General features: G+C 50.6%; 1 protein-coding gene across 1 annotated transcript; it reads left to right on the forward strand.

Annotated features, from left to right (window-relative positions):
* Window position 1: 1 nt before the first annotated feature.
* On the forward strand, window positions 2–17,750 carry LOC122710279 (liprin-alpha-1-like). The gene is made up of 9 exons (XM_043927989.1): window positions 2–42; window positions 5,984–6,085; window positions 6,556–6,720; window positions 7,372–7,541; window positions 9,357–9,588; window positions 11,650–11,679; window positions 14,288–14,439; window positions 15,279–15,427; window positions 16,807–17,750. The coding sequence occupies exons 3-9, from the start codon at window positions 6,610–6,612 to the stop codon at window positions 16,857–16,859; spliced, it is 897 nt and encodes a 298-aa protein (XP_043783924.1). The 5' UTR covers window positions 2–42; window positions 5,984–6,085; window positions 6,556–6,609; the 3' UTR covers window positions 16,860–17,750.
* Window positions 17,751–18,158: the final 408 nt, after the last annotated feature.

Consider the following 18,158-nt stretch of genomic DNA (forward strand, 5'->3'; position numbering starts at 1 on the left):
CGCTTTGCTGGAGCAGCCATAAAGAGATATCCCACGTCCAAGGTAAGCGAAACCCAAGTAAGATGGTAGGTGTTGTGAGAGGGCATGAAAGGGCAGACACCCTGAAGCCATAATCAGAGAAAACTAGCCGATCTGATCACATGGACCACAGTCTTGTCTAACTCAATGAAACTACGCCGTGCTGTGTGGGGCCACCCAGGACGGACGGGTCATGGTGGAGAGGTTATGTTATTAGGGACAATCAAATTTAGAATCTTCATCTTCTTGCTGGACTGAACTTGTATCAGTATGAGATGCTCCTTTTTATTGCTAGTAATGCTTCTTACTTTAGACACTATTGGACACTGATATTGCCACATCAGTTTTCTGTCCTTGTTTGCCTGGGTATCTTTTACTTTCACCTGTCTGTGGTCTTCCATCTTAACACGTACCTCTGTGAATAGTGTATGGTTTTAATTTTAATCAGGTTGACCCTTTTTATCTTTCAATGAGAGTATTTGCTCTGTTTATAATTTTGATATTTCAGTGTGTAGGTACCATGTTGCTGTTTGTTTTCTGCTCGTCCCACCTATTCTGTGTCCTTGTCTCGTGCCTTCTGTTAGAAGGATGAAGTGTTTTTCTAGGTCTGTACGCCTCTGTCAGGTGATCGGGTGTACATTCGCAGATACAGCGTGTGTTCTACATTCAAGTCTAACTTAGTATTTTTACTGCCTCCCTGACACGACTGTTTCCTCCTTGTCACTGTTATCCTTTAAAATTTTAGGTATATTTTTGGCATTATCATCATCATAGAGTTAATATTTACCCTCACTGTTACCTCACTGTTGGTCTTTACTTGTTTTTTATACTTCCGTCAGAGACTACTTTTCTTTCTCCCAAAGAACTGCCTTAATATTTTTTAGTTCGTGTCTGTGGGTGATGAGCTGTCTCATTTCCATTTGCCCTATAAGTCTTTAGTTTGCTTTCACTTTGGAAGGGTGTTTTTGTTGGGTATAGAATTCCAGGTTGGTTGGTATTTGTTTTTCAGCATTTCACAGGCGCCAGTCCATTATCTCCTGACTTCCTTGTTCTTGAAATGTCAGCCCTCAGGGTTGCTGTGCCATTAAAAGCCTCGCCTTTTTCCTCTGAGCCCTTGAATATTTTCTTCTTGCCTTAGGCACCCGCAGAGCTGCTGAAACCAATGTGTGGTTTTCATTTTTGAGTCAATGGTCTGATTCTCCAGCCAACTCTTGCCCCCGCCCCTGTCAGTCAGTCAGTCACTCCGTGTCTGACCCTTTGCGACCCCATGGACTGCAGCGCACCATGCCTCCCCGTCCATCACCAACTCCTGGATCCTGCCCAAGCTCATGTCCATCGAGTCGGTCATGCCATCCAACCGTCTCATCCTCTGTCATCCCCTTCTCCTCCTGCCTTCAGTCTTCCCCAGCATCAGGTTCTTTTCCAAAGAGTCAGTTCTTCGTATCAGGTGGCCAAAGTATTGGAGCTTCAGCATCCGTCTTTCCAATGAATATTCAGGACTGATTTGCTTTAGGATGGACTGGTTGGATCTCCTTGCAGTCCACAGGGCTCTCAAGAGTCTTCTCCAACACCACAGTTCAGAAGCATTGATTCTTTGGCGTTCAGCCTTCTTCCGGGCCAACTCTCACATCCATACATGACTACTGGAAAAACCATAGCTTTGACTAAATGAACCTTTGTCGGCAAAGTAATGTCTCTGCTTTTTAATGTGCTGTCTAGGTTGGTCATAGCTTTCCTTCCAAGGAGCTAGCGTCTTTTAATGTCACCATCTGCAGTCATTTTGGAGCCCAAGAAAATACAGTCTGTCACTGTTTCCATTGTTTCCCCATTTATTTGCCAGGAAGTGATGGAGCCGGATGCCATGATCTTCATTTTTTGAATGTTGAGTTTTATGCAAGCTTTCTCACTCTCCTCTTTCACTTTCATTAAGAGGCTCTTTAGTTTCAACCCCTGGAGGCATTTCTTATTCCCCTTTCTGTCTTTTCTCTCCCATGAGGGGCCTCATTTATAGTTTTTAACAACATAGTTTAACAAGCGGGCTCCTTCCATATGTTCTAAACTTTTTTCCCTCTTATATATATATTTTTAACCAATCCATCCTTCAGTTCACTGATCCTCTCTTCAGCTGTGTCCAATTTGATGTTAAGACCAGAGACTGAGTTCTTAAATTCGGTCACTGTTATTTTAAAGTTCTAGCATCGGTTTTGATTCTCAGAAATTTTTCCTTTTGTCAGGTATATTTTTGAACTGGTGAAGTTTGCATCTGATACCTCTAGCATACCTGTGATATGCTGATATACAACTGACACCTCTGGATCTGTTTCAGTTCTATTTCTCTTGGTGCTGTTTGTTGTCACACCCTCTTTTGCTTCTTTGGTTGCATGTTGGACATTATGTTTGGAAAACCCTAGAGGTTCTGGTGATGCTGTCTTCTCCAGAGTTTCTTCTGATGCAGACCTCTAGTGGGGACAGAGCTCTCTGTTCACTCAGGGCCTGAGTGCCTTGAGGCTGGGGGGTCCTTGTAAGCTGAGTCTCAGCAGCCATCACCCACTTTCCCTCCCTGACCCCAGGGAGGAGCCCTCCAGCATCTCCGTCTGGAAGTCTGGGGTGCCTCCCAGGACCCCCCTTCTTGGCAGGTCCTGAAGCCCACCGTCTGTCTTCTGAGCACCAAGAGGTGATGGATACTCAGCGCTCAGCCGATTTGGGCAGAGTGTTGGGCACATTTTCTGTGCCTCCCTTTTCTTGGGGAGCTTGATCTCTAACATCCGGACTGACATGTCAGGCCTGCACTCGAATTTTTGTCTTCCCAGCCCAAGGGACCATCCAGAGCTGTGTTAGCCAGTCCCCTCTGCTTGACTTTCTCCCTGCCTTTTCTTCGCAGAGTCAGCTTTATTCAGATGCCCCGAGGGAAGGAGCAGCCCTCTCAGACTCCAGCTCCCTCACTGAGCTTTCCTTATTTTGATATCTTGGATTGTGACTGCCTAAGGACTCTTTACTGCCAAATTCAGACTTAAATTGAAGAAAGTAGGGAAAACCCCTAGACCATTCAGGTATGACCTAAATCAAATCCCTTATGGCTATACAGTGGAAGTGAGAAATAGATTGAAGGGACTAGATCTGATAGAGTGCCTGATGAACTATGGATGGAGGTTCCTGACACTGTACAGGAGACAGGGATCAAGACCATCCCCATGGAAAAGAAATGCAAAAAGGCAAAATGGTTGTCTGAGTAGGCCTTACAAATAGCTGTGAAAAGAAGAGAAGTGAAAAGCAAAGGAGAAAAGGAAAGATATTCCCATTTGAATGCAGAGTTCCAAAGAATAGCAAGGAGAGATAAGAAAGCCTTCCTCAGTGATCAATGCAAAGAAATAGAGGAAAACAACAGAATGGGAAAGACTAGAGATCTCTTCAAGAAAATGAGAGATACCAAGGGAACATTTCATGCAAAGATGGGTTCGATAAAGGACCGAAATGGTATGGACCTAACAGAAGCAGAAGATATTAAGAAGAGGTGGCAAGAATACACAGAAGAACTGGAGAAAAAAAATCTTCATGATCCAGATGATCACCATGGTGTGATCGCTCACCTAGAGCCAGACATCCTGGAATGTGAAGTCAGGTGGGCCTTAGAAAGCATCACTATGAACAAAGCTAGTGGAGGTGATGGAATTCCAGTTAGGCTATTTCAAATCCTGGAAGATGATGCTGTGAAAGTGCTGCACTCAATATGCCAGCAAATTTGGAAAACTCAGCAGTGGCCACAGGACTGGAAAAGGTCCGTTTTCATTCCAATCCCAAAGAAAGTCAATCCCAAAGAATGCTCAAACTACCGCATGTTTGCACTCATCTGACACGCTAGTAGATCCCTCATGGCTCAGATGGTAAAGTGTTTGTGTACAATACGGATGACCCGGGTTTGATCCCTGGGTTGGGAAGATCCCCTGGAGAAGTAAATGGCAATGACCAAGCTCAGGGTGAGAGTGAGGGGCAGCCAGTGCGGCAGCCAGCATCCTCACTGGCATGGGTTCTGGGGACGCTATTGAGTTCAGGGGTGCCCTTGAGTTCAGGGGTGCCCTTTCAGTAGCCTCACTGGAGGCTTGTTTCAGGGGTGGAGCGGGCAGAAGCCCCCTTAGAAGATGTGCTCATTCCTAGCGGTGGTGGTTTCTGAAGCAGTTTATACTGTTCGGTTCGACTGTGACCCAGTACATTGCAGGGTCATGTTTGACGTTGGGCCTGAGCGGTGGGCACGGCCTTCCTTCTCCCGCACCCCACACTCACCTGCCGTCTTTTCGGCAGCCCCTCCCCCCTCTCTGCACCCTTGATGGTGGGCCTGAGCCCAGCCCCCCTGTTACCACGGAGCCCCTTGTGACGGAGTGGGTTCCAGGTTCCGGGCTCCTGGGAGACGTGCTGGAGGCAGAGCCTTCGTGCCATTTCTTCTTGAGACACTGGTGCTGGTGGTCATAGTGTGAGAGAGTGGTGTGTGAGAGCGGTGTGTGAGAGAGCGGTGTGTGAGAGCGGTGTGTGAGAGCGGTGTGTGTGAGAGCAGAGTGTGTGAGAGCGGTGTGTGAGATCGGTGTGTGTGAGAGCGGTGTGTGAGATCGGTGTGTGAGAGAGCAGAGTGTGTGAGAGCGGTGTGTGAGAGCGGAGTGTGAGATCGGCGGTTGTAGTGTGAGATCAGTGGTGATAGCTGAGGTGCTGAGGTAACTGCCTGGGAAACAGCGGTTGCCCCCGAGTGGGGGGCTGCCCCCATCCACGAGTATGGGTCGCAGAAGGGCCCGCCTATGGGCGCTTTTCCAATGCTGCAACCCCAAGGCAAAGGCCAAGAAGACGAAGAAGTTGGCCTCGACCCAAGTCCTGGAGGCAGAGTGTCCTGAGGTGAGAGCAGCCAGGGACTGGGCCCATCGGATTGGCCCTCACCTGATGAAGCGTTGGGGTTGTGTTTCATTTGTTAGCATGGCCATGGGCCCTGCCGGCCAGGGCGTTTTGGCCTTCGTGCGCAGGATCGACCCCAGCAGGTTGACTTTGTTAGAGGTTGTGCAGGTGCTGCGTGGAGGATGGGCGGGGGCCCCACAAGAAGGGATACAGTGGCTGGAACAGTCTCTGGGGCATCTGGATCGAGCTAGAGAGTCAGTCCTTGAAGCAGAGAGGCTAAGCCCCTTAATGTCTCCCGTCTTACAAAGCACACACCAGTGTGTCCAGCATGTTAATAATGGGTACCTATTGCTTACGTGTGTAACATATACCCTCATGGCTTCACATGTCTACTACTTGCCTCTTACAAGTGTTGGGCAGTGTTCTAGGTGCTGAATACCCAGTATGTAGTGGGGGATGTGTAAGCCAGGGTTTTTTTACTTGTGCAAAGAAAAATGGAAGAATGAAAGTCTCGTTGTGGTACGGTTTGAGCAAGTTCACCACGTGGATGGCCCCGCGTGCACACAAATTGTGATAAAATACATATAACACCAATTTAACATTTTAGCCAGTTTATTGAATGACTGGGTGATTTCAGTGGAGTCAGGCTAGCAGATGGCCTTGGTGTGCCATCAGCCTCTTTCCCAGAGGAACACTCCAAAACCTGGTGGCCTTGTAGATCTTCCCTTTCTTCTTCACTCTCCTCAGGGGTCCTAGGTCACTTGTCTGCGTGTCGTTTAAGAATCTGTTATCCATTTTGTTGTTTGGTTTATGTTTAGGAAAGTTTCTCAGACTTCCCTGGGTCTGGAGAAGGCAGGCTGGATTCCTGGTTCTCTTCTCCGCGTGCCTGCCAGGTCGAGGTGGAGGTTGAAGGCCAGTCTGAGTTGTGCTTGTCTGTGTGGTCTTGGGGTCAGCGGACCCCCTTTTCTCCGGAGGGGCAGGGAGATCCTTTGTGTGGAGCCTGGAGAGACTTGATAGGGTCAGCCTTCACGGTCTCGCTGTCTTTTTCACTTGTGTTTGCATTTAGTTACCTCCTCATTTAACTGTTTTCTAGGAGTTGGGAACATATAATGAAGAACTGAAGGTGTGCAGGGAGCAGCTTCTTGCCAGAGAAGAAGAAGTTGCTCAGCTGAGAGCAGAGAGGAACAACACCAGGGTCAGTAGGCGGAGTCTCCCGTGCTGACCTGTGCCCGCGGGGCTCACCGCTGGGCTCCGTGTTGCTGTCTTTAAAGTCTGTCTGGTTTTCAAGTCATTTTTCACATCTTCCCACTGGGCAGACCGAGGTGGATCAGCTTGGGGTTCTCATAGTTTGCTTCAAATTTATGATGAGAGCCAATGTAATTTTAGTACATTTGAGGGGGGAGTTCTCTTAACTTCCATTTTTGGCCATGCTACAGTTTATGTGGGATCTTAGATCCCGGACCAGGGATTAAAACCCATGAGCCCTGCAGAAGTGTGGAGTCTTAACTCCTCGGCCACTGGGGAAGTCCACTCTAACTTTAGACTGAACTGGCGGGATTCCGACGTGCCTTAGCATGGTTTTGACTTTAGCGTGAGGCTGAGAGGAGTTCTCGGCCCTGAATTCAAGTGTGAGGTTGAAGGTGCTCCTTTGGCCCCTCCCTGCAGCTGCTGCTGGAACACCTGGAGCTCCTCGTTTCCCGATACGTACCATCCCTCCGGATGACGGCGGACAAGCAGCAGGCGCGGTCCCCAGCCGGCATGATCAGCGAGGTGGAGGTGCTCAGGGCGCTGAAGTTTCTATTTGAGCACCACAAGGCCCTGGACGAGAAGGTACCAGCCACCCGGCCGGCCTGCATTTGTACACTTGCTGCCTGGTCAGGTGGATGATGCACGTATTTATGGAACTAGTGGACTTTTGAGCTTCTTGAATTCTTGTAAATACAGTTTTTCTGTAAGAAGTCAGAGTTTTATATGGTTTAACAGCATTGCCTGAGTACACACTCAGCCTTATCCGAGTCTTATACAACCCTGTGGACTGTAGTCCAACACATCCTCTCTTCCTGGGACTTCCCAGGCAAGAATACTGGAGTGGGTGGCCATCTTCTACTCCAGGGGATCTTCCCGACCCCGGGATCCAACCTGCCCTCTCGAATTGGCAGGCGGATTCTTTACCACTGAGCCACCTGGGAAGCCCCCAGTTAAAAGTATTAGTTGGCATAAATGTCTCAAGATTTATTATCTTCTGGCTATCAATTTGCAGTTAAAAACTGGGTAATAGAATGGTTTTAGGATAACATTTTTTCCCTCTCAAACTGAGAGTTTAAAGCTGTGAATAAGCAGATTCTCTTGACGTTGAGATCAATGAGAGACACTCGGTGTATTCTGTTACAGTGGCCATGTCATCAGGTGAGTATACAGGAAGAAGTGCACTAACGTATATGCCCAGATCAACACACAGTGACTCGGCCCCTTCTATTTCAGTTGAGACAGCAGGCCCGCGTGCCGGCCACCGTGGCCCAGGCCTTCGAAAGAGACGAAGGCGTGTCTAACGGCGAGGGCGACGGGGTCACCCTCCTCAGCTCGGCTGCTCAGCTGCCGCCCAGCGGGCAGATGCTTCAGGAGCAGCTGGACACCATCAATGAAGAGATCCGGTGGGTGTGCCCAAACTCAGCTCCCCAGAAACTGGGCTTCTCCGAGGAGCTGTCTTCTCCTAGGAGAAGTCTGAGTGTTCCATGGTGAGAACACTGACTACAGGCCTGCTTCAAGGATTTTCGGTTCTGAGATCGCCCTTGATGAGAGAGCTGAGTCAGCCAGGGCGTTCTGTCCACAGCTGGTGTCAGCACTCTGTGGGGGGTGCGGGGGGTGTTGTGGGGTGTCCCCCCACAGCTCTGAGCCCCAAGGTGGGAGATGTGCCGAGGTGGTGTCCTCTGTGGCCCGTGAACCCACCAGCACTGAGGGTTTACCCTCGTGTCCCTCGGAGCCTCCCACGTTCTGGTGAGAAGCACCTGGAACAGAAAAGCTGAGGTTTGGGGTTGGCAAATTCCCACTCAGATCTGCATTTCCCTTTTTAACTTAGCACAGTGTGAAGATTGGCTTGTTGTAAAACACTGGTCCAAGGACATGTGTTTGAGTTTTTCTCAACTCATCAGTATGTTTAAGATGTTTTCTTTAGACACCGTCTTGGCAGTTATAACAGTTTACAAAGCGGGATAGAATCCGAAGGCCCGCCTCGTGGTGAGCAGGGGGCCCTGGGTCTGGGTGCAGCCGGGCGGCCGGGGGCCCCGAGGCCTGCCTGGGCCACACCCGCACAGCCGTGCCTCCTGTCCTGAGGTTCCGTGCAGAGTGGCCGCGGGCCGGTGACCCTGCGCAGGACCCGGCAGAGCTGCTGCTCGGATTGTTCTCGTCACGTCAGCCCAGGCCGAGGTGCCCGTTCCTGTTGGCCGAGCGCGGGGGGTTCAGGCGGAAGGCAGGGGTGAGCGGCACAACCAGCAAACGCAGGTGGTGCCGCCTGCAGTTTTGGCGCCGACACAGACTGCTTTCTGGGCCGTGTTTGAGCACAGACGAGCTCAGAAAGGTTGTCTTTCCCCGTCCCCGCAGGAAATATGGAATGGTTACATATTAATGTTTCTATTTTTACAGCACGTTGTCAGGTAAAAGTGATTTTTCCTTATGCAATATGTTGACTTGATGTAAGTGGTAAATTCTGTCCTTCAATTTGTCACCAGTGAAAATCTTTCAGGACATATAAGTAGTGAAACTGGAGAGGTTACCACCTGCAAGAATCTTATATTTTTTTAAAAAAGTCATTTTATATGCATAATCTAGGATTTAAACTGCTATATAAAATCATCCATGACACATTAGGGGAGAAGAGCAGTAACCGTGAATTGTAGGTGAATGCGGCACATTGACATGAATCCAGAAACTCACACAAACCTGGGGGAGAACTTCATCAAGTGATGTGTTGGTACATATACACCCTTAAAAAAAAAAAAAAAAAAAAAAAAAGATCAACACAGCACTTCATCTGGTCTGGAGACTTGTGTTTAGAAGGTCAAGCTTGTTCGTGAATCACTGTTTTGATGGTGCAGAGTTCCTGATTCCCAGTGGAAAAGACTCGAGGCTCTGACGTGCACCTCAGCCCTGAGAGCAGGGATGGTGAAGGTTGTCAGTTTCAGGTGTCTCCTCACGGGGAGAGAGTCGCCACCCAGGCCCCGTCAGAATGTTAGAGTAAATGAGTCAAATCAAACGTGAATGATCAGGGGCCAGTTTGTAAGACTCAATGCTAAGTTATACTAAGTTTGAGAATATTCAAAAGAGGGAAAGTCAAACCTTTTTGCTGCGATGTTAATTGAGCAACTGTTGCTGGAATTTGCTAATCATGACACAGAATGCAAGCCCAAATTTGTTGTCCAGACACGTTCCTGTGCTGACAAAGGCAGGTGACGAGTTTTGCTCTCTCTTAGGTGGATCCAAGAAGAGAAGGAGACCACGGAGCAGCGGGCCAAGGAGACTGAGAACAGGGTGGGCAAGGCGAGCTCAGGCAGCCTTCGTCGTTTTAAATCAGTGAGCTCCCTCGACCTGTATTTTGCCTCCTCGCTTGCCAGCTCCTGCCCGCCCAGCAGTGTGCCCGCCACGCCCCGAATGAGGCGTCGAAGGCCAGCGCGGAACATAGACCGGCTGGGCACCATGCCTCTGGTATGTGTCTGCCTCCTCCCTGCCGCGTCCCTCCTCCAGCACACTGGATTTCTTTTTTTGTTTGTTTTTGGTTTTTTTCTCTTTTTATCCAGAAGAAAATCAGGTACATTTGCCACACTCAGAGGTCTATGATTTTTAAAAGTACCTAGTCTTTAATCATTCCGTAATCGCACAGTGACCAGTTAGTATTGATATTTGGACCACCGGCTTAGCTCGTCATCATGAGCTCAGCCAGAGCCTGCCTCTGTAATGCTGGGCCTGGCCTGTGCTGGGCGCAGCAGCTGCAGAAAAGTTTCTGTTCTCAGGGAGCAGACAACTTTGTGAAAGTTCTCATGGCAGTTGTCATGGCGTGTGAAAACCGTGCAGCACATTTTCCACTGGGGATGCCTGGCTGCACGGTGCAGGGCATGCGGTGGGAAGAAAACCAAAAATCTAAACTGGTCTGCTTGCTGATGGACCTGGCCGCGCACTCAGGCCCGCTCTGCGTGTGAAACCAGGTTCAAAGCCCGGTGCCCCAGGGCCCCAGGGAAGAAGTCGGGCTTCCTCACTCTCCCGAGTCTGAAAACGGGATGACGACCTAGGGCTTTTGGTGACAGAGTGTGGGGCTCTAAAGCGCATGGTCCAGCTTTCTTGCGTGTGTAGCTTAGGTTTCTGAGTGCACTGCTGTTTATCCCATGAAATCACGTTTACAGCCCTCTACTTTGTAACTGCACATGTATTATCACTTTTCTCTCTTACCACCCATTTCACGTTAGCTGCATTGTTAGTCAGCATATCATTAAATTAAGTGTGAATCATTTTAGATGCATGTGAAGTGGTAACTAGTCCATTTTGTGGTCTTTTGACACACTTTTTATAATTTGCGTCTTTGGCTAATTAGTTGATATTTAAAATTCTTGACGATTTCTCTGTGGTTTCGTGCTTGATTTCTTTCCGAGTATTTGTAAAAGAACAGTTGTGTATATTTTGTCCTTGTTGTTGGAGTTCTCTGACGGTGTGTCTGCTTTCATCGTTGGTTTGGATTTCCTGTCTCATCCTGTTGTCTGTTTAGCCGTCGTCAATCTAGACCCCAGCCTCCCGTCCCCCCACCCCAGGCTGAAGTTTCCCCATCCATCTCCCCTCCCGTCCTCCCACTTGCTCTGGTCTCAGCAGTGCTGTGTCCACAGCGTGTGTCCCTTTAGTCGTGTTTGTGCTTTTCTTCATGGCTCATTAAATGGTGTTTTTCCCCCATAGCAGTAAGTTTGAATTATTGTATCACTATGCAGTTACAAGCATAATGTAGATGGATCATACACTACATAACCTGTGCAATTTATAAATGAGAGTATGCTTACATAAAGAAATGATCCTCTAAGTGTCGAATTAATGGGCTTTTGACACAATCTCCTTTCTGTGTTGGTGCTTGTATTTAAGACTGTAAATCTCATCAGCTTTTGCATGGTTAATGTCTCTACTAGACTCTTTTACAAAGTATCTTCTATGGTTCATCAAATGTGAAGACTCCACCTGCTATTATGCTAGCTTTCATTCTTACACATTTTCATAGGGTACGTGCTTTAATGAATTTATTTTCAGAAGTTTTAAATCAAATTCTAGGTAAGGATTTTACATTAATGTCCAATAGGTGGTGAGAAATGTTCAGTGTTAAAATAGGTATTTTGGTAACTTCCTCATCAGTTAAATTACTGTTTTAAAGTGTAACATGCTTTTTATTAAGAGAAATAGGTTATAGAGAAGTTTGGCTGAGAACAGACAGCTGTTGAGGCCCTTTGTTGTACAGGATGCTCTGCTTTAATAAATCACGATGTTGTATCAGACTCGTATCTTCCTGAGTCATAATTTATAGTGTTTTTCTAGTAAATCTTGAATAGCTTATTTAACTTCTGTGGTCAAAAAAAAAAAATGTTCTGTTTCCAGCTACTGTTCTCTAAGTCTTAATGTCACTTATAGGTTTGCCATCATTTTTGCTTTCCTGTATTTGCCTATACTGATTCTTGAATTTTTAGCTTCAAAGTCACAATCAACCTGGTTTCTCTCCATTTCTTTGCATGCATCTATCAGCCTAGTGATTTAAGGAAGCATCGTCGAAAGGTAAACTATTTACTAATTTAGCACGGCTTTGTTTCTCTGTGAAGTGTTAAAGAGTGCTTATCGAGTCAGGTGACGGAACACTGTGTGGTTATGTACTGGTGAATAATTGACGTTTTAATGGAAGTTTTGAAACTGACCCACCACTTAAAATATGCTGATGGTTCTGTTGGAAAAAGGTCATTCGTTGAGACAATTGTAACAGTTTCCCTTTCTCCCACTTGTTTGCTTTCTAATCATCTCATGCTTATTTATAATAGACATAGTAGTATTTATTATTTTGAAAATTTTATTTCTTTGGCCATGTTGCACAGCTTATGGGATCTTAATTCCCCAATCAGGGATCAGACCGGTGTCCTGGCAGTGAAAGTGCCAGGTCCTAACGTCTGGACCACCATGGAATTTCCGCTTAGTGTTTTCTTAAAAGCAATGACTGAATCAGAGCCATAGGTATTAGACTTGGGGGAAGCCCTCTAATGACGGGGGTAGCAGTGTGCAGGAGACTCTGCCCGCCAGGCACGGTGTCGAGTGCTTTCCGAGCCTGTCATCTAATCCCGCAGACACCCAGGTGAGGTCCAGGCTGCAGTTATCCCCATTCAGCAGACGTGGACACTGAGGCTTAGAGAGGCCGGGCCCCGTGCCCAGGCTCACAAACCCAGCAGTGCAGTGCGGACTCGTCTGATCAGAGCCTGGACACTTAACCGTGGGGCTGTCCAGCCCGCTTTCCTCCAGAGGCTCTCGTGTCCCTCACAACGTCCCTGATGGAGGGAGCACAGGAGGGAGCTCGCTTCCTCTCCCCTCTGGTCCCTCGGATGAGCCCCTGTTGTTGGAGTCCAGTGCCCCGAGGGCTGGCCGTCCTTGTCCCTCTCCCGCTCCCAGCCCACTGACCAACCACTCCTGGGACCTTCCCGCAGGTCTCGGGCAGCCGCGCTCCAGTTCAGGCAGCTCAGTGCCCGGGAGCCCTTCTGCTGGGCACAGCGGAGCTGCTCCGTCAGCCTGGGGCTGGTGGCCTGCTCTGCCCTCCTGTTAAGTGAGGACACGGTCCTGCCCATCCTAGTTACGTGGGCACCAGCGGGGCAGTCTCCACCTGGGGGAGGGCGGGCTTCCCTCCCGGGTGAGGGCGGCCAGGCTGGGGGCCCAGAGCCCTTCCTCAGGAGGAGGCCCGGGGAAGGGGCTGGCCGTGGCCCCTGACTTTGAGGCAGGTGTTTGTCTCCCCTGAGTCCACAGTCAACCCAGGCGTGTCACTTCCCCGCTCTGTTCTGTGTTGTTTTCTGATTTTTATAATGGCTTATTGTAACTTGAATTTGAGATTGACCCCTGTTCAGTTCTGTGGGGATAATTTCTAGCCTCTGTAGCCTTCTGTTGCCTGAGGGTTCTTGTTAGAGATCAGGGGAGGGTGCAGTTTATCCAGCCGCTGTTAAACGGGCTCAGCTGTATTTTGCACTAAGTCACTTTGTTGTCTCCAAGCTCCTGTGGGGCTGCAGTGGATCAGTATTCTTTACAGAATCCCATTCAAAAGGCATAGGTTAGTTGGATAAAACAACACACTCATTGTTTATAAAATTACTTGCCGTGCAAGTTTCTACAGACTTCCCCTGGCTTAACCACAACCCAAATGTGTAAGTGAGACCTGTCTGGACCCTGAAGGGGTTAATCTGTTCCCCACACTGTTGCCACCACTGTCTTTCCTGTCCTCACACCCAAGACAAGCGGGAAAGCTGGGACTCCAGGAGAGATCATCTTTTTTTTTGTTGTTTTAGTTAGTTTATTTTTTAATTGAGGATAATTGCTTTACAGAATTTTGTTCTTTTCTGTCAAACCTCAACATGAATTAGCCATAGGTATACATATACCCCTTCCCTTTTGAACCTCCCTCCCATTTCCCTCCCAATCCCACCGCTCTAGGTGGCTACAAGATCACCTCTTAGTGAAGACCTAGGGGTGCTTTATGTAGACCACAGTGAGTAAATTACACTGGAGTGCGTGTAAGCACTTCACTGTGTAGCCCCAGTCGTGTGTTACAGAGAAATACGAGCCAGACACATGGTGTTCGCATGCCGGGTTAGGTACCTCCCTGTGTTTCACTTGATGTCACGGGTTCCAGTAACCTGCATCATCACTACAAATGATCTTGGGTGGTGGTACAAGCTGTTTCCTTTTCTCCTTCAAACAGAAAGGTCTGGAAGGCTTGCTGAGAGGTTCCTTACCCTTGCTAGTGGTGCTTCTGAGCAGCATCTGGCGATGAGCACAGTCCTTTCATCAGGGCAGTTGGTGCCATGCAGGGTTCATGGGGCTGGCGTCGCTCTGCTCTCCTGCCCGGCGGGGCCATCTGGTCGCCGCATTCCAGGCAGGGCGGAGCCCCGCTGCAGGGAGGCTCCGGTCCGGGGTCTCTGCACTCAGTCATGTGCTCTCGCTGCCCCATGCCCCGCTTCTCTACAAGACAGTCCTTTAAGATGGCATTAAGCTAGTACAAGGCATTTTTTTATACTTGGCGGATAGCATGGCTAATAGATTTTCAAATATGTTTGTGCTTATAATGTAAGGCCTGTATGATTGCCTTTTTTGACACAGTCTCTTGTTAGCCAATTTTACACTTAGCTCATTCCCTCAGATGCCAGCTCTACGGGAAGAGGTGCAAAATGACAAGACAACCATCACTTCTGAAACCTCGAGCCCTGCCTCGCCTGAGTCCCTTCGGCTGGAGCAGCTGCACACAAGGACGCTTCGCGCGGCTAGCCCCGAGGACATCAGGGACGCCCGCAAGTAAGGGGCCTGTGCGCCTCGTCAGTTTCAGGAGCCCTGCGCCTCTTGTCTTGAAAGAGGTGGAAGAATGGTTTTAAAGGAATCGCACTGGATGCGGTGCCTGTGTTTAGTGGTGAACTTCAGATGCTGGGGGAGAAGAGCTCAGGGACCTCAGTGATTTTAGAAAATGTCCATCTCTGCGGATTGACTCCTGTGGGAGCTTTCTTCCTGCTCTTGCTAGAGGTCTGCCCGTCCGGGACGCGTTCCTGATGGTGATGGCCCCGTGCCTCTCAGGTTCGCTCTTGAGGGTCCCTCCCTTTTCCTCAAGGGTCTCCTCTCAGGAGACTCTGTCCCCTCCTGTGGCTGACACTGTCCTCATTCAGACCACCACCTGCTGAACTCCCGGCCTGAGCCAGGAAGCCCCCGACGGAGGGCACGAGTGGTCTCCTGAGCAGCAGCCCTGCACGGTGACCGTCGCTCTCCTGCCACGGCCAGGGACGGTCACCCTGCGGGAGGCAGGGGGAGCTGCCCAGAGCGGGGGAGCTCACCTTCTCTGGGAGCCTCATCACCTGCTGAGCGGCAACCCTGAGGGAGGGTCGGAGCGCCCTCTGCACCGGCTGGCCTGGAGTCAAGCCCTCCTCGGGGGCAGCTCCAGTCAGAGACACTCAGCTTCCTGGGGTGGATGTCTGTGGCCGGGAGCCCCCATTGCTCGTGTGGAGTGTGGTTGGTGAAGCAGACGCCACTGTCTGCTCGAGGTGGAGGCACGGGTGTTGCTGGTGGCCAGTTCTATCAGTCGGTCTTAGGGAGGGGTGTGTGTTTGCATGAGGGCGCTGGTTAAAGGGCGTTTTCTCTCCCCAAAGCTCGACGGACTCTCAGGACGGCCCCGGGGGCAACCCCAGCAGCAGCAGCAGCCAGGACTCCATGGACAAAGCCCCAAAGAAGAACGGCATCAGGTGCTCCATCGGCCGCTTGTTTGGCAAGAAGGAAAGGGGTCGGCCTGGACACCCCGGTAAGGAGGGCTTAGGACCAGGTGGGTGCTTCCCCGTTCAGAGGAGGAGGGCCTGCAGGCATGTCCCTTCTGTGTCTCCCCCGCTGCCCCATGAGGCTCCTGTCACTCACGCTCGGGGTCCTCCTGGGAGCAGGAGCGGAGGAGGCGTCTGTCTTCTCGGTGGATCCGAGATGATCAGATGAGTTAATGAGTGGGTGGGTGGATGGATGGATGGATCGATTAGTGAGTGGATGGATCGATGAACCAATGGCTGGCTCGATGGGTAGATGGAATTTGTGAGTGGATGGATGGATGGATTAGTGAGTGGATGGATGGATGAACAGATGGCTGGCTGGATAGGTGGATGAACGGAGGATGGAATGAAGAAAGCAAATGTTTATACTCCAGTGCTAGAAACATATTCTGTGAAGTTGATTGAGTAGGAGCTGGCAATGATTGCTTCCCCCAGAACACTGACAATGTTTGGAAACGGCCCAAGTGCTCATCAGTGAGGGGTGAGGTACGATCTGTGGACACCCTGCAAGGAACAGGCCCTCCTCCTCCTCCCTGCTACCTTCCCCATCCCCAGGAGCTCTCAGGGGTTCTGCCCATGCCCCCCACCTCACCCCACAGCCACACTGGTCCTCCTGGGGTCTCCTCATCACACAGTGTTATCATCAGGCCCCATCTCGCTCGGCTTCATCTCCTTGAGGACAGGGTATGTTCATGCCTCTTCAGGCAGATATGTGTGTGTCTTGTTTGTGCTGGGTGTGGGATTTTCAGGGGTAAGTAAACCAGTTGTGGTCTGGACCACAGTTAAGTGACAAGAGAGAAAGGAGCAGGTTATTAAATGCAGGTTAATAAATACAACGCTGAGATGGTGGTGCATTGATTTTATACCGGATGCTGGATGTGCCCCTTCCCAAGCAGGTGCTGCCACCTCCCGATTTACAGAGGAAGACACAGTGATGGTCACGCGGTCAGGGAGTGGTGAGGGCAGCTTCACACCCACGCAGTGGGACCATGCACTTTGCCGAGCCCCAGCCACCTCTCTGGTGGATGCAACAGGAATGAGATGGTTCTATGGCATCATTGATGAATGGACATGAGTTTGAGCAAACTCCAGGAGATAGTGAAGACAGGAAAGCCTGGAGTGCTGCAGTCCACGCAGTGGCAAAGAGTCGGACACAACTGAGTGACTGAACTAAAGCCTGAGTGTGTGCTAACCTGCTTCAGTTGTGTCTGACTCTTTGCGACGCCAGGGACTGTAGCCCACTAGCTCCTCTGTCCATGGGATTCTCCAGGCAAGAATACTGGAGTGGGTTGTCATGCCCTCCTCCAGGCCATCTTCTCGACCCAGGGACCGAACCCACATCTCTCATTATCTCTTGCATTGGCAGGCAGGATCTTTACCTCTAGAGCCACCTGGAAAGCCCCAGTGAACACTGACTAGGAAATGCAGAAAATAAGGACTGCTCCTAATTTAAACTGGAAGAGCAGCAAGTACAGGTTGTAAAGAGGAAAACACACGATAAGGGACAACAGTGCCGACAGAAACTAGCAAGGATGCGTTTACCCACATAAAGAAAACATCTGTGCCATTCGGAAGAGGAGCCTGTCAACCCTTGGAGGGACAGTTGGAACCAGAATGAAAACCGAGGCCATGGTCAGCAGTGCCCACGCACACAGCCCATGTGGCGTGGTGTCACTCACCGGGCTTCCTGCGTCCCCAGAGCTGCTGGCGGTAACATCTCTGAGTGCTAGGCTGGCAGCGTCCCCGAGTGAGCTAAGGCATCGCTGCTGTCCTTCCAGTGCTGCTGCGGGGCCCTCTGTGGGCGGCCACCCTCATCCCCTGCCCCACCGCCCGCTGGGGCCCGACTGTCCCCCTGGGATCCTTTCAGCCCTTGAGCTTGGGTGTTCCCAGCCCTCCACCACACCAGACTGGGACGTACCTCAGGACTTGGGCTTGAGATATCAAGGCGACTATGACTCTGGAAGGACACAGTCCTGGGGCCCGTGAGAGAGCAGGAGAGCAGAGACCCCACGGGGAGGAGGCAGAGTCAGGGAGCGTGCCCACAGCCACGGCTGCCTCCTGCAAAAGTGCCCCTTCACCTCTCCTTGACCTGAAACAGACCCCAGCTGCTGCTGCTCCGCAGGTGATTCCTGGAGATGCACCTCCTGCAAGAGCTATTGTCCTGCGGCTCTGGGGCTGCCTGAGTGTGCTCAGGAGCATCAGACAAGTGGAGCTGCCACGCCTCATACTGGAGGTGGGGGGCCTGATAGTGGGGAACGGCCTGAGGCCGGGGGAGGGTCTGAGGGTGGGGGAGGGCCTGATGCTGGACTAGGGCCTTATGCTGGGGGAGGGTCTGAAGGTGGGGGGGGGCCTGATGCTGGACTAGGGTCTCATGCTGGGGGAGGGTCTGATGCGGGAGGTGCCTGACGCTGCGGGAAGGTCTGATTCTGGAGGAAGGTATGATGCTGGACTAGGGCCTGATGATTGTGGGAAACATCTGATGCTGGGCTAGGGTCTGATGCTGCGGAAGGGCCTGTTGTTGGGCAGGTGTCTGATGCTGGACTAGGGTCTGATCCTGGGGGAGGGTCTAATGCTGGGGAAGGTCTGATTCTGGACTAGGGCCTGATGCTGGAGGAGGGCCTAATGCTGGGGGGAGGGCCTGATGCTGGGGAGGGTCTGATGCTAGACTAGGGCCTGATGCTGGGGGAGGGCCTGATCCTGGGCGAGGGTCTGATGCTG

This window comes from Cervus elaphus, chromosome 16 (genome assembly GCF_910594005.1).
Source record: "Cervus elaphus chromosome 16, mCerEla1.1, whole genome shotgun sequence".
NCBI classification, from domain to species: domain Eukaryota; kingdom Metazoa; phylum Chordata; class Mammalia; order Artiodactyla; family Cervidae; genus Cervus; species Cervus elaphus.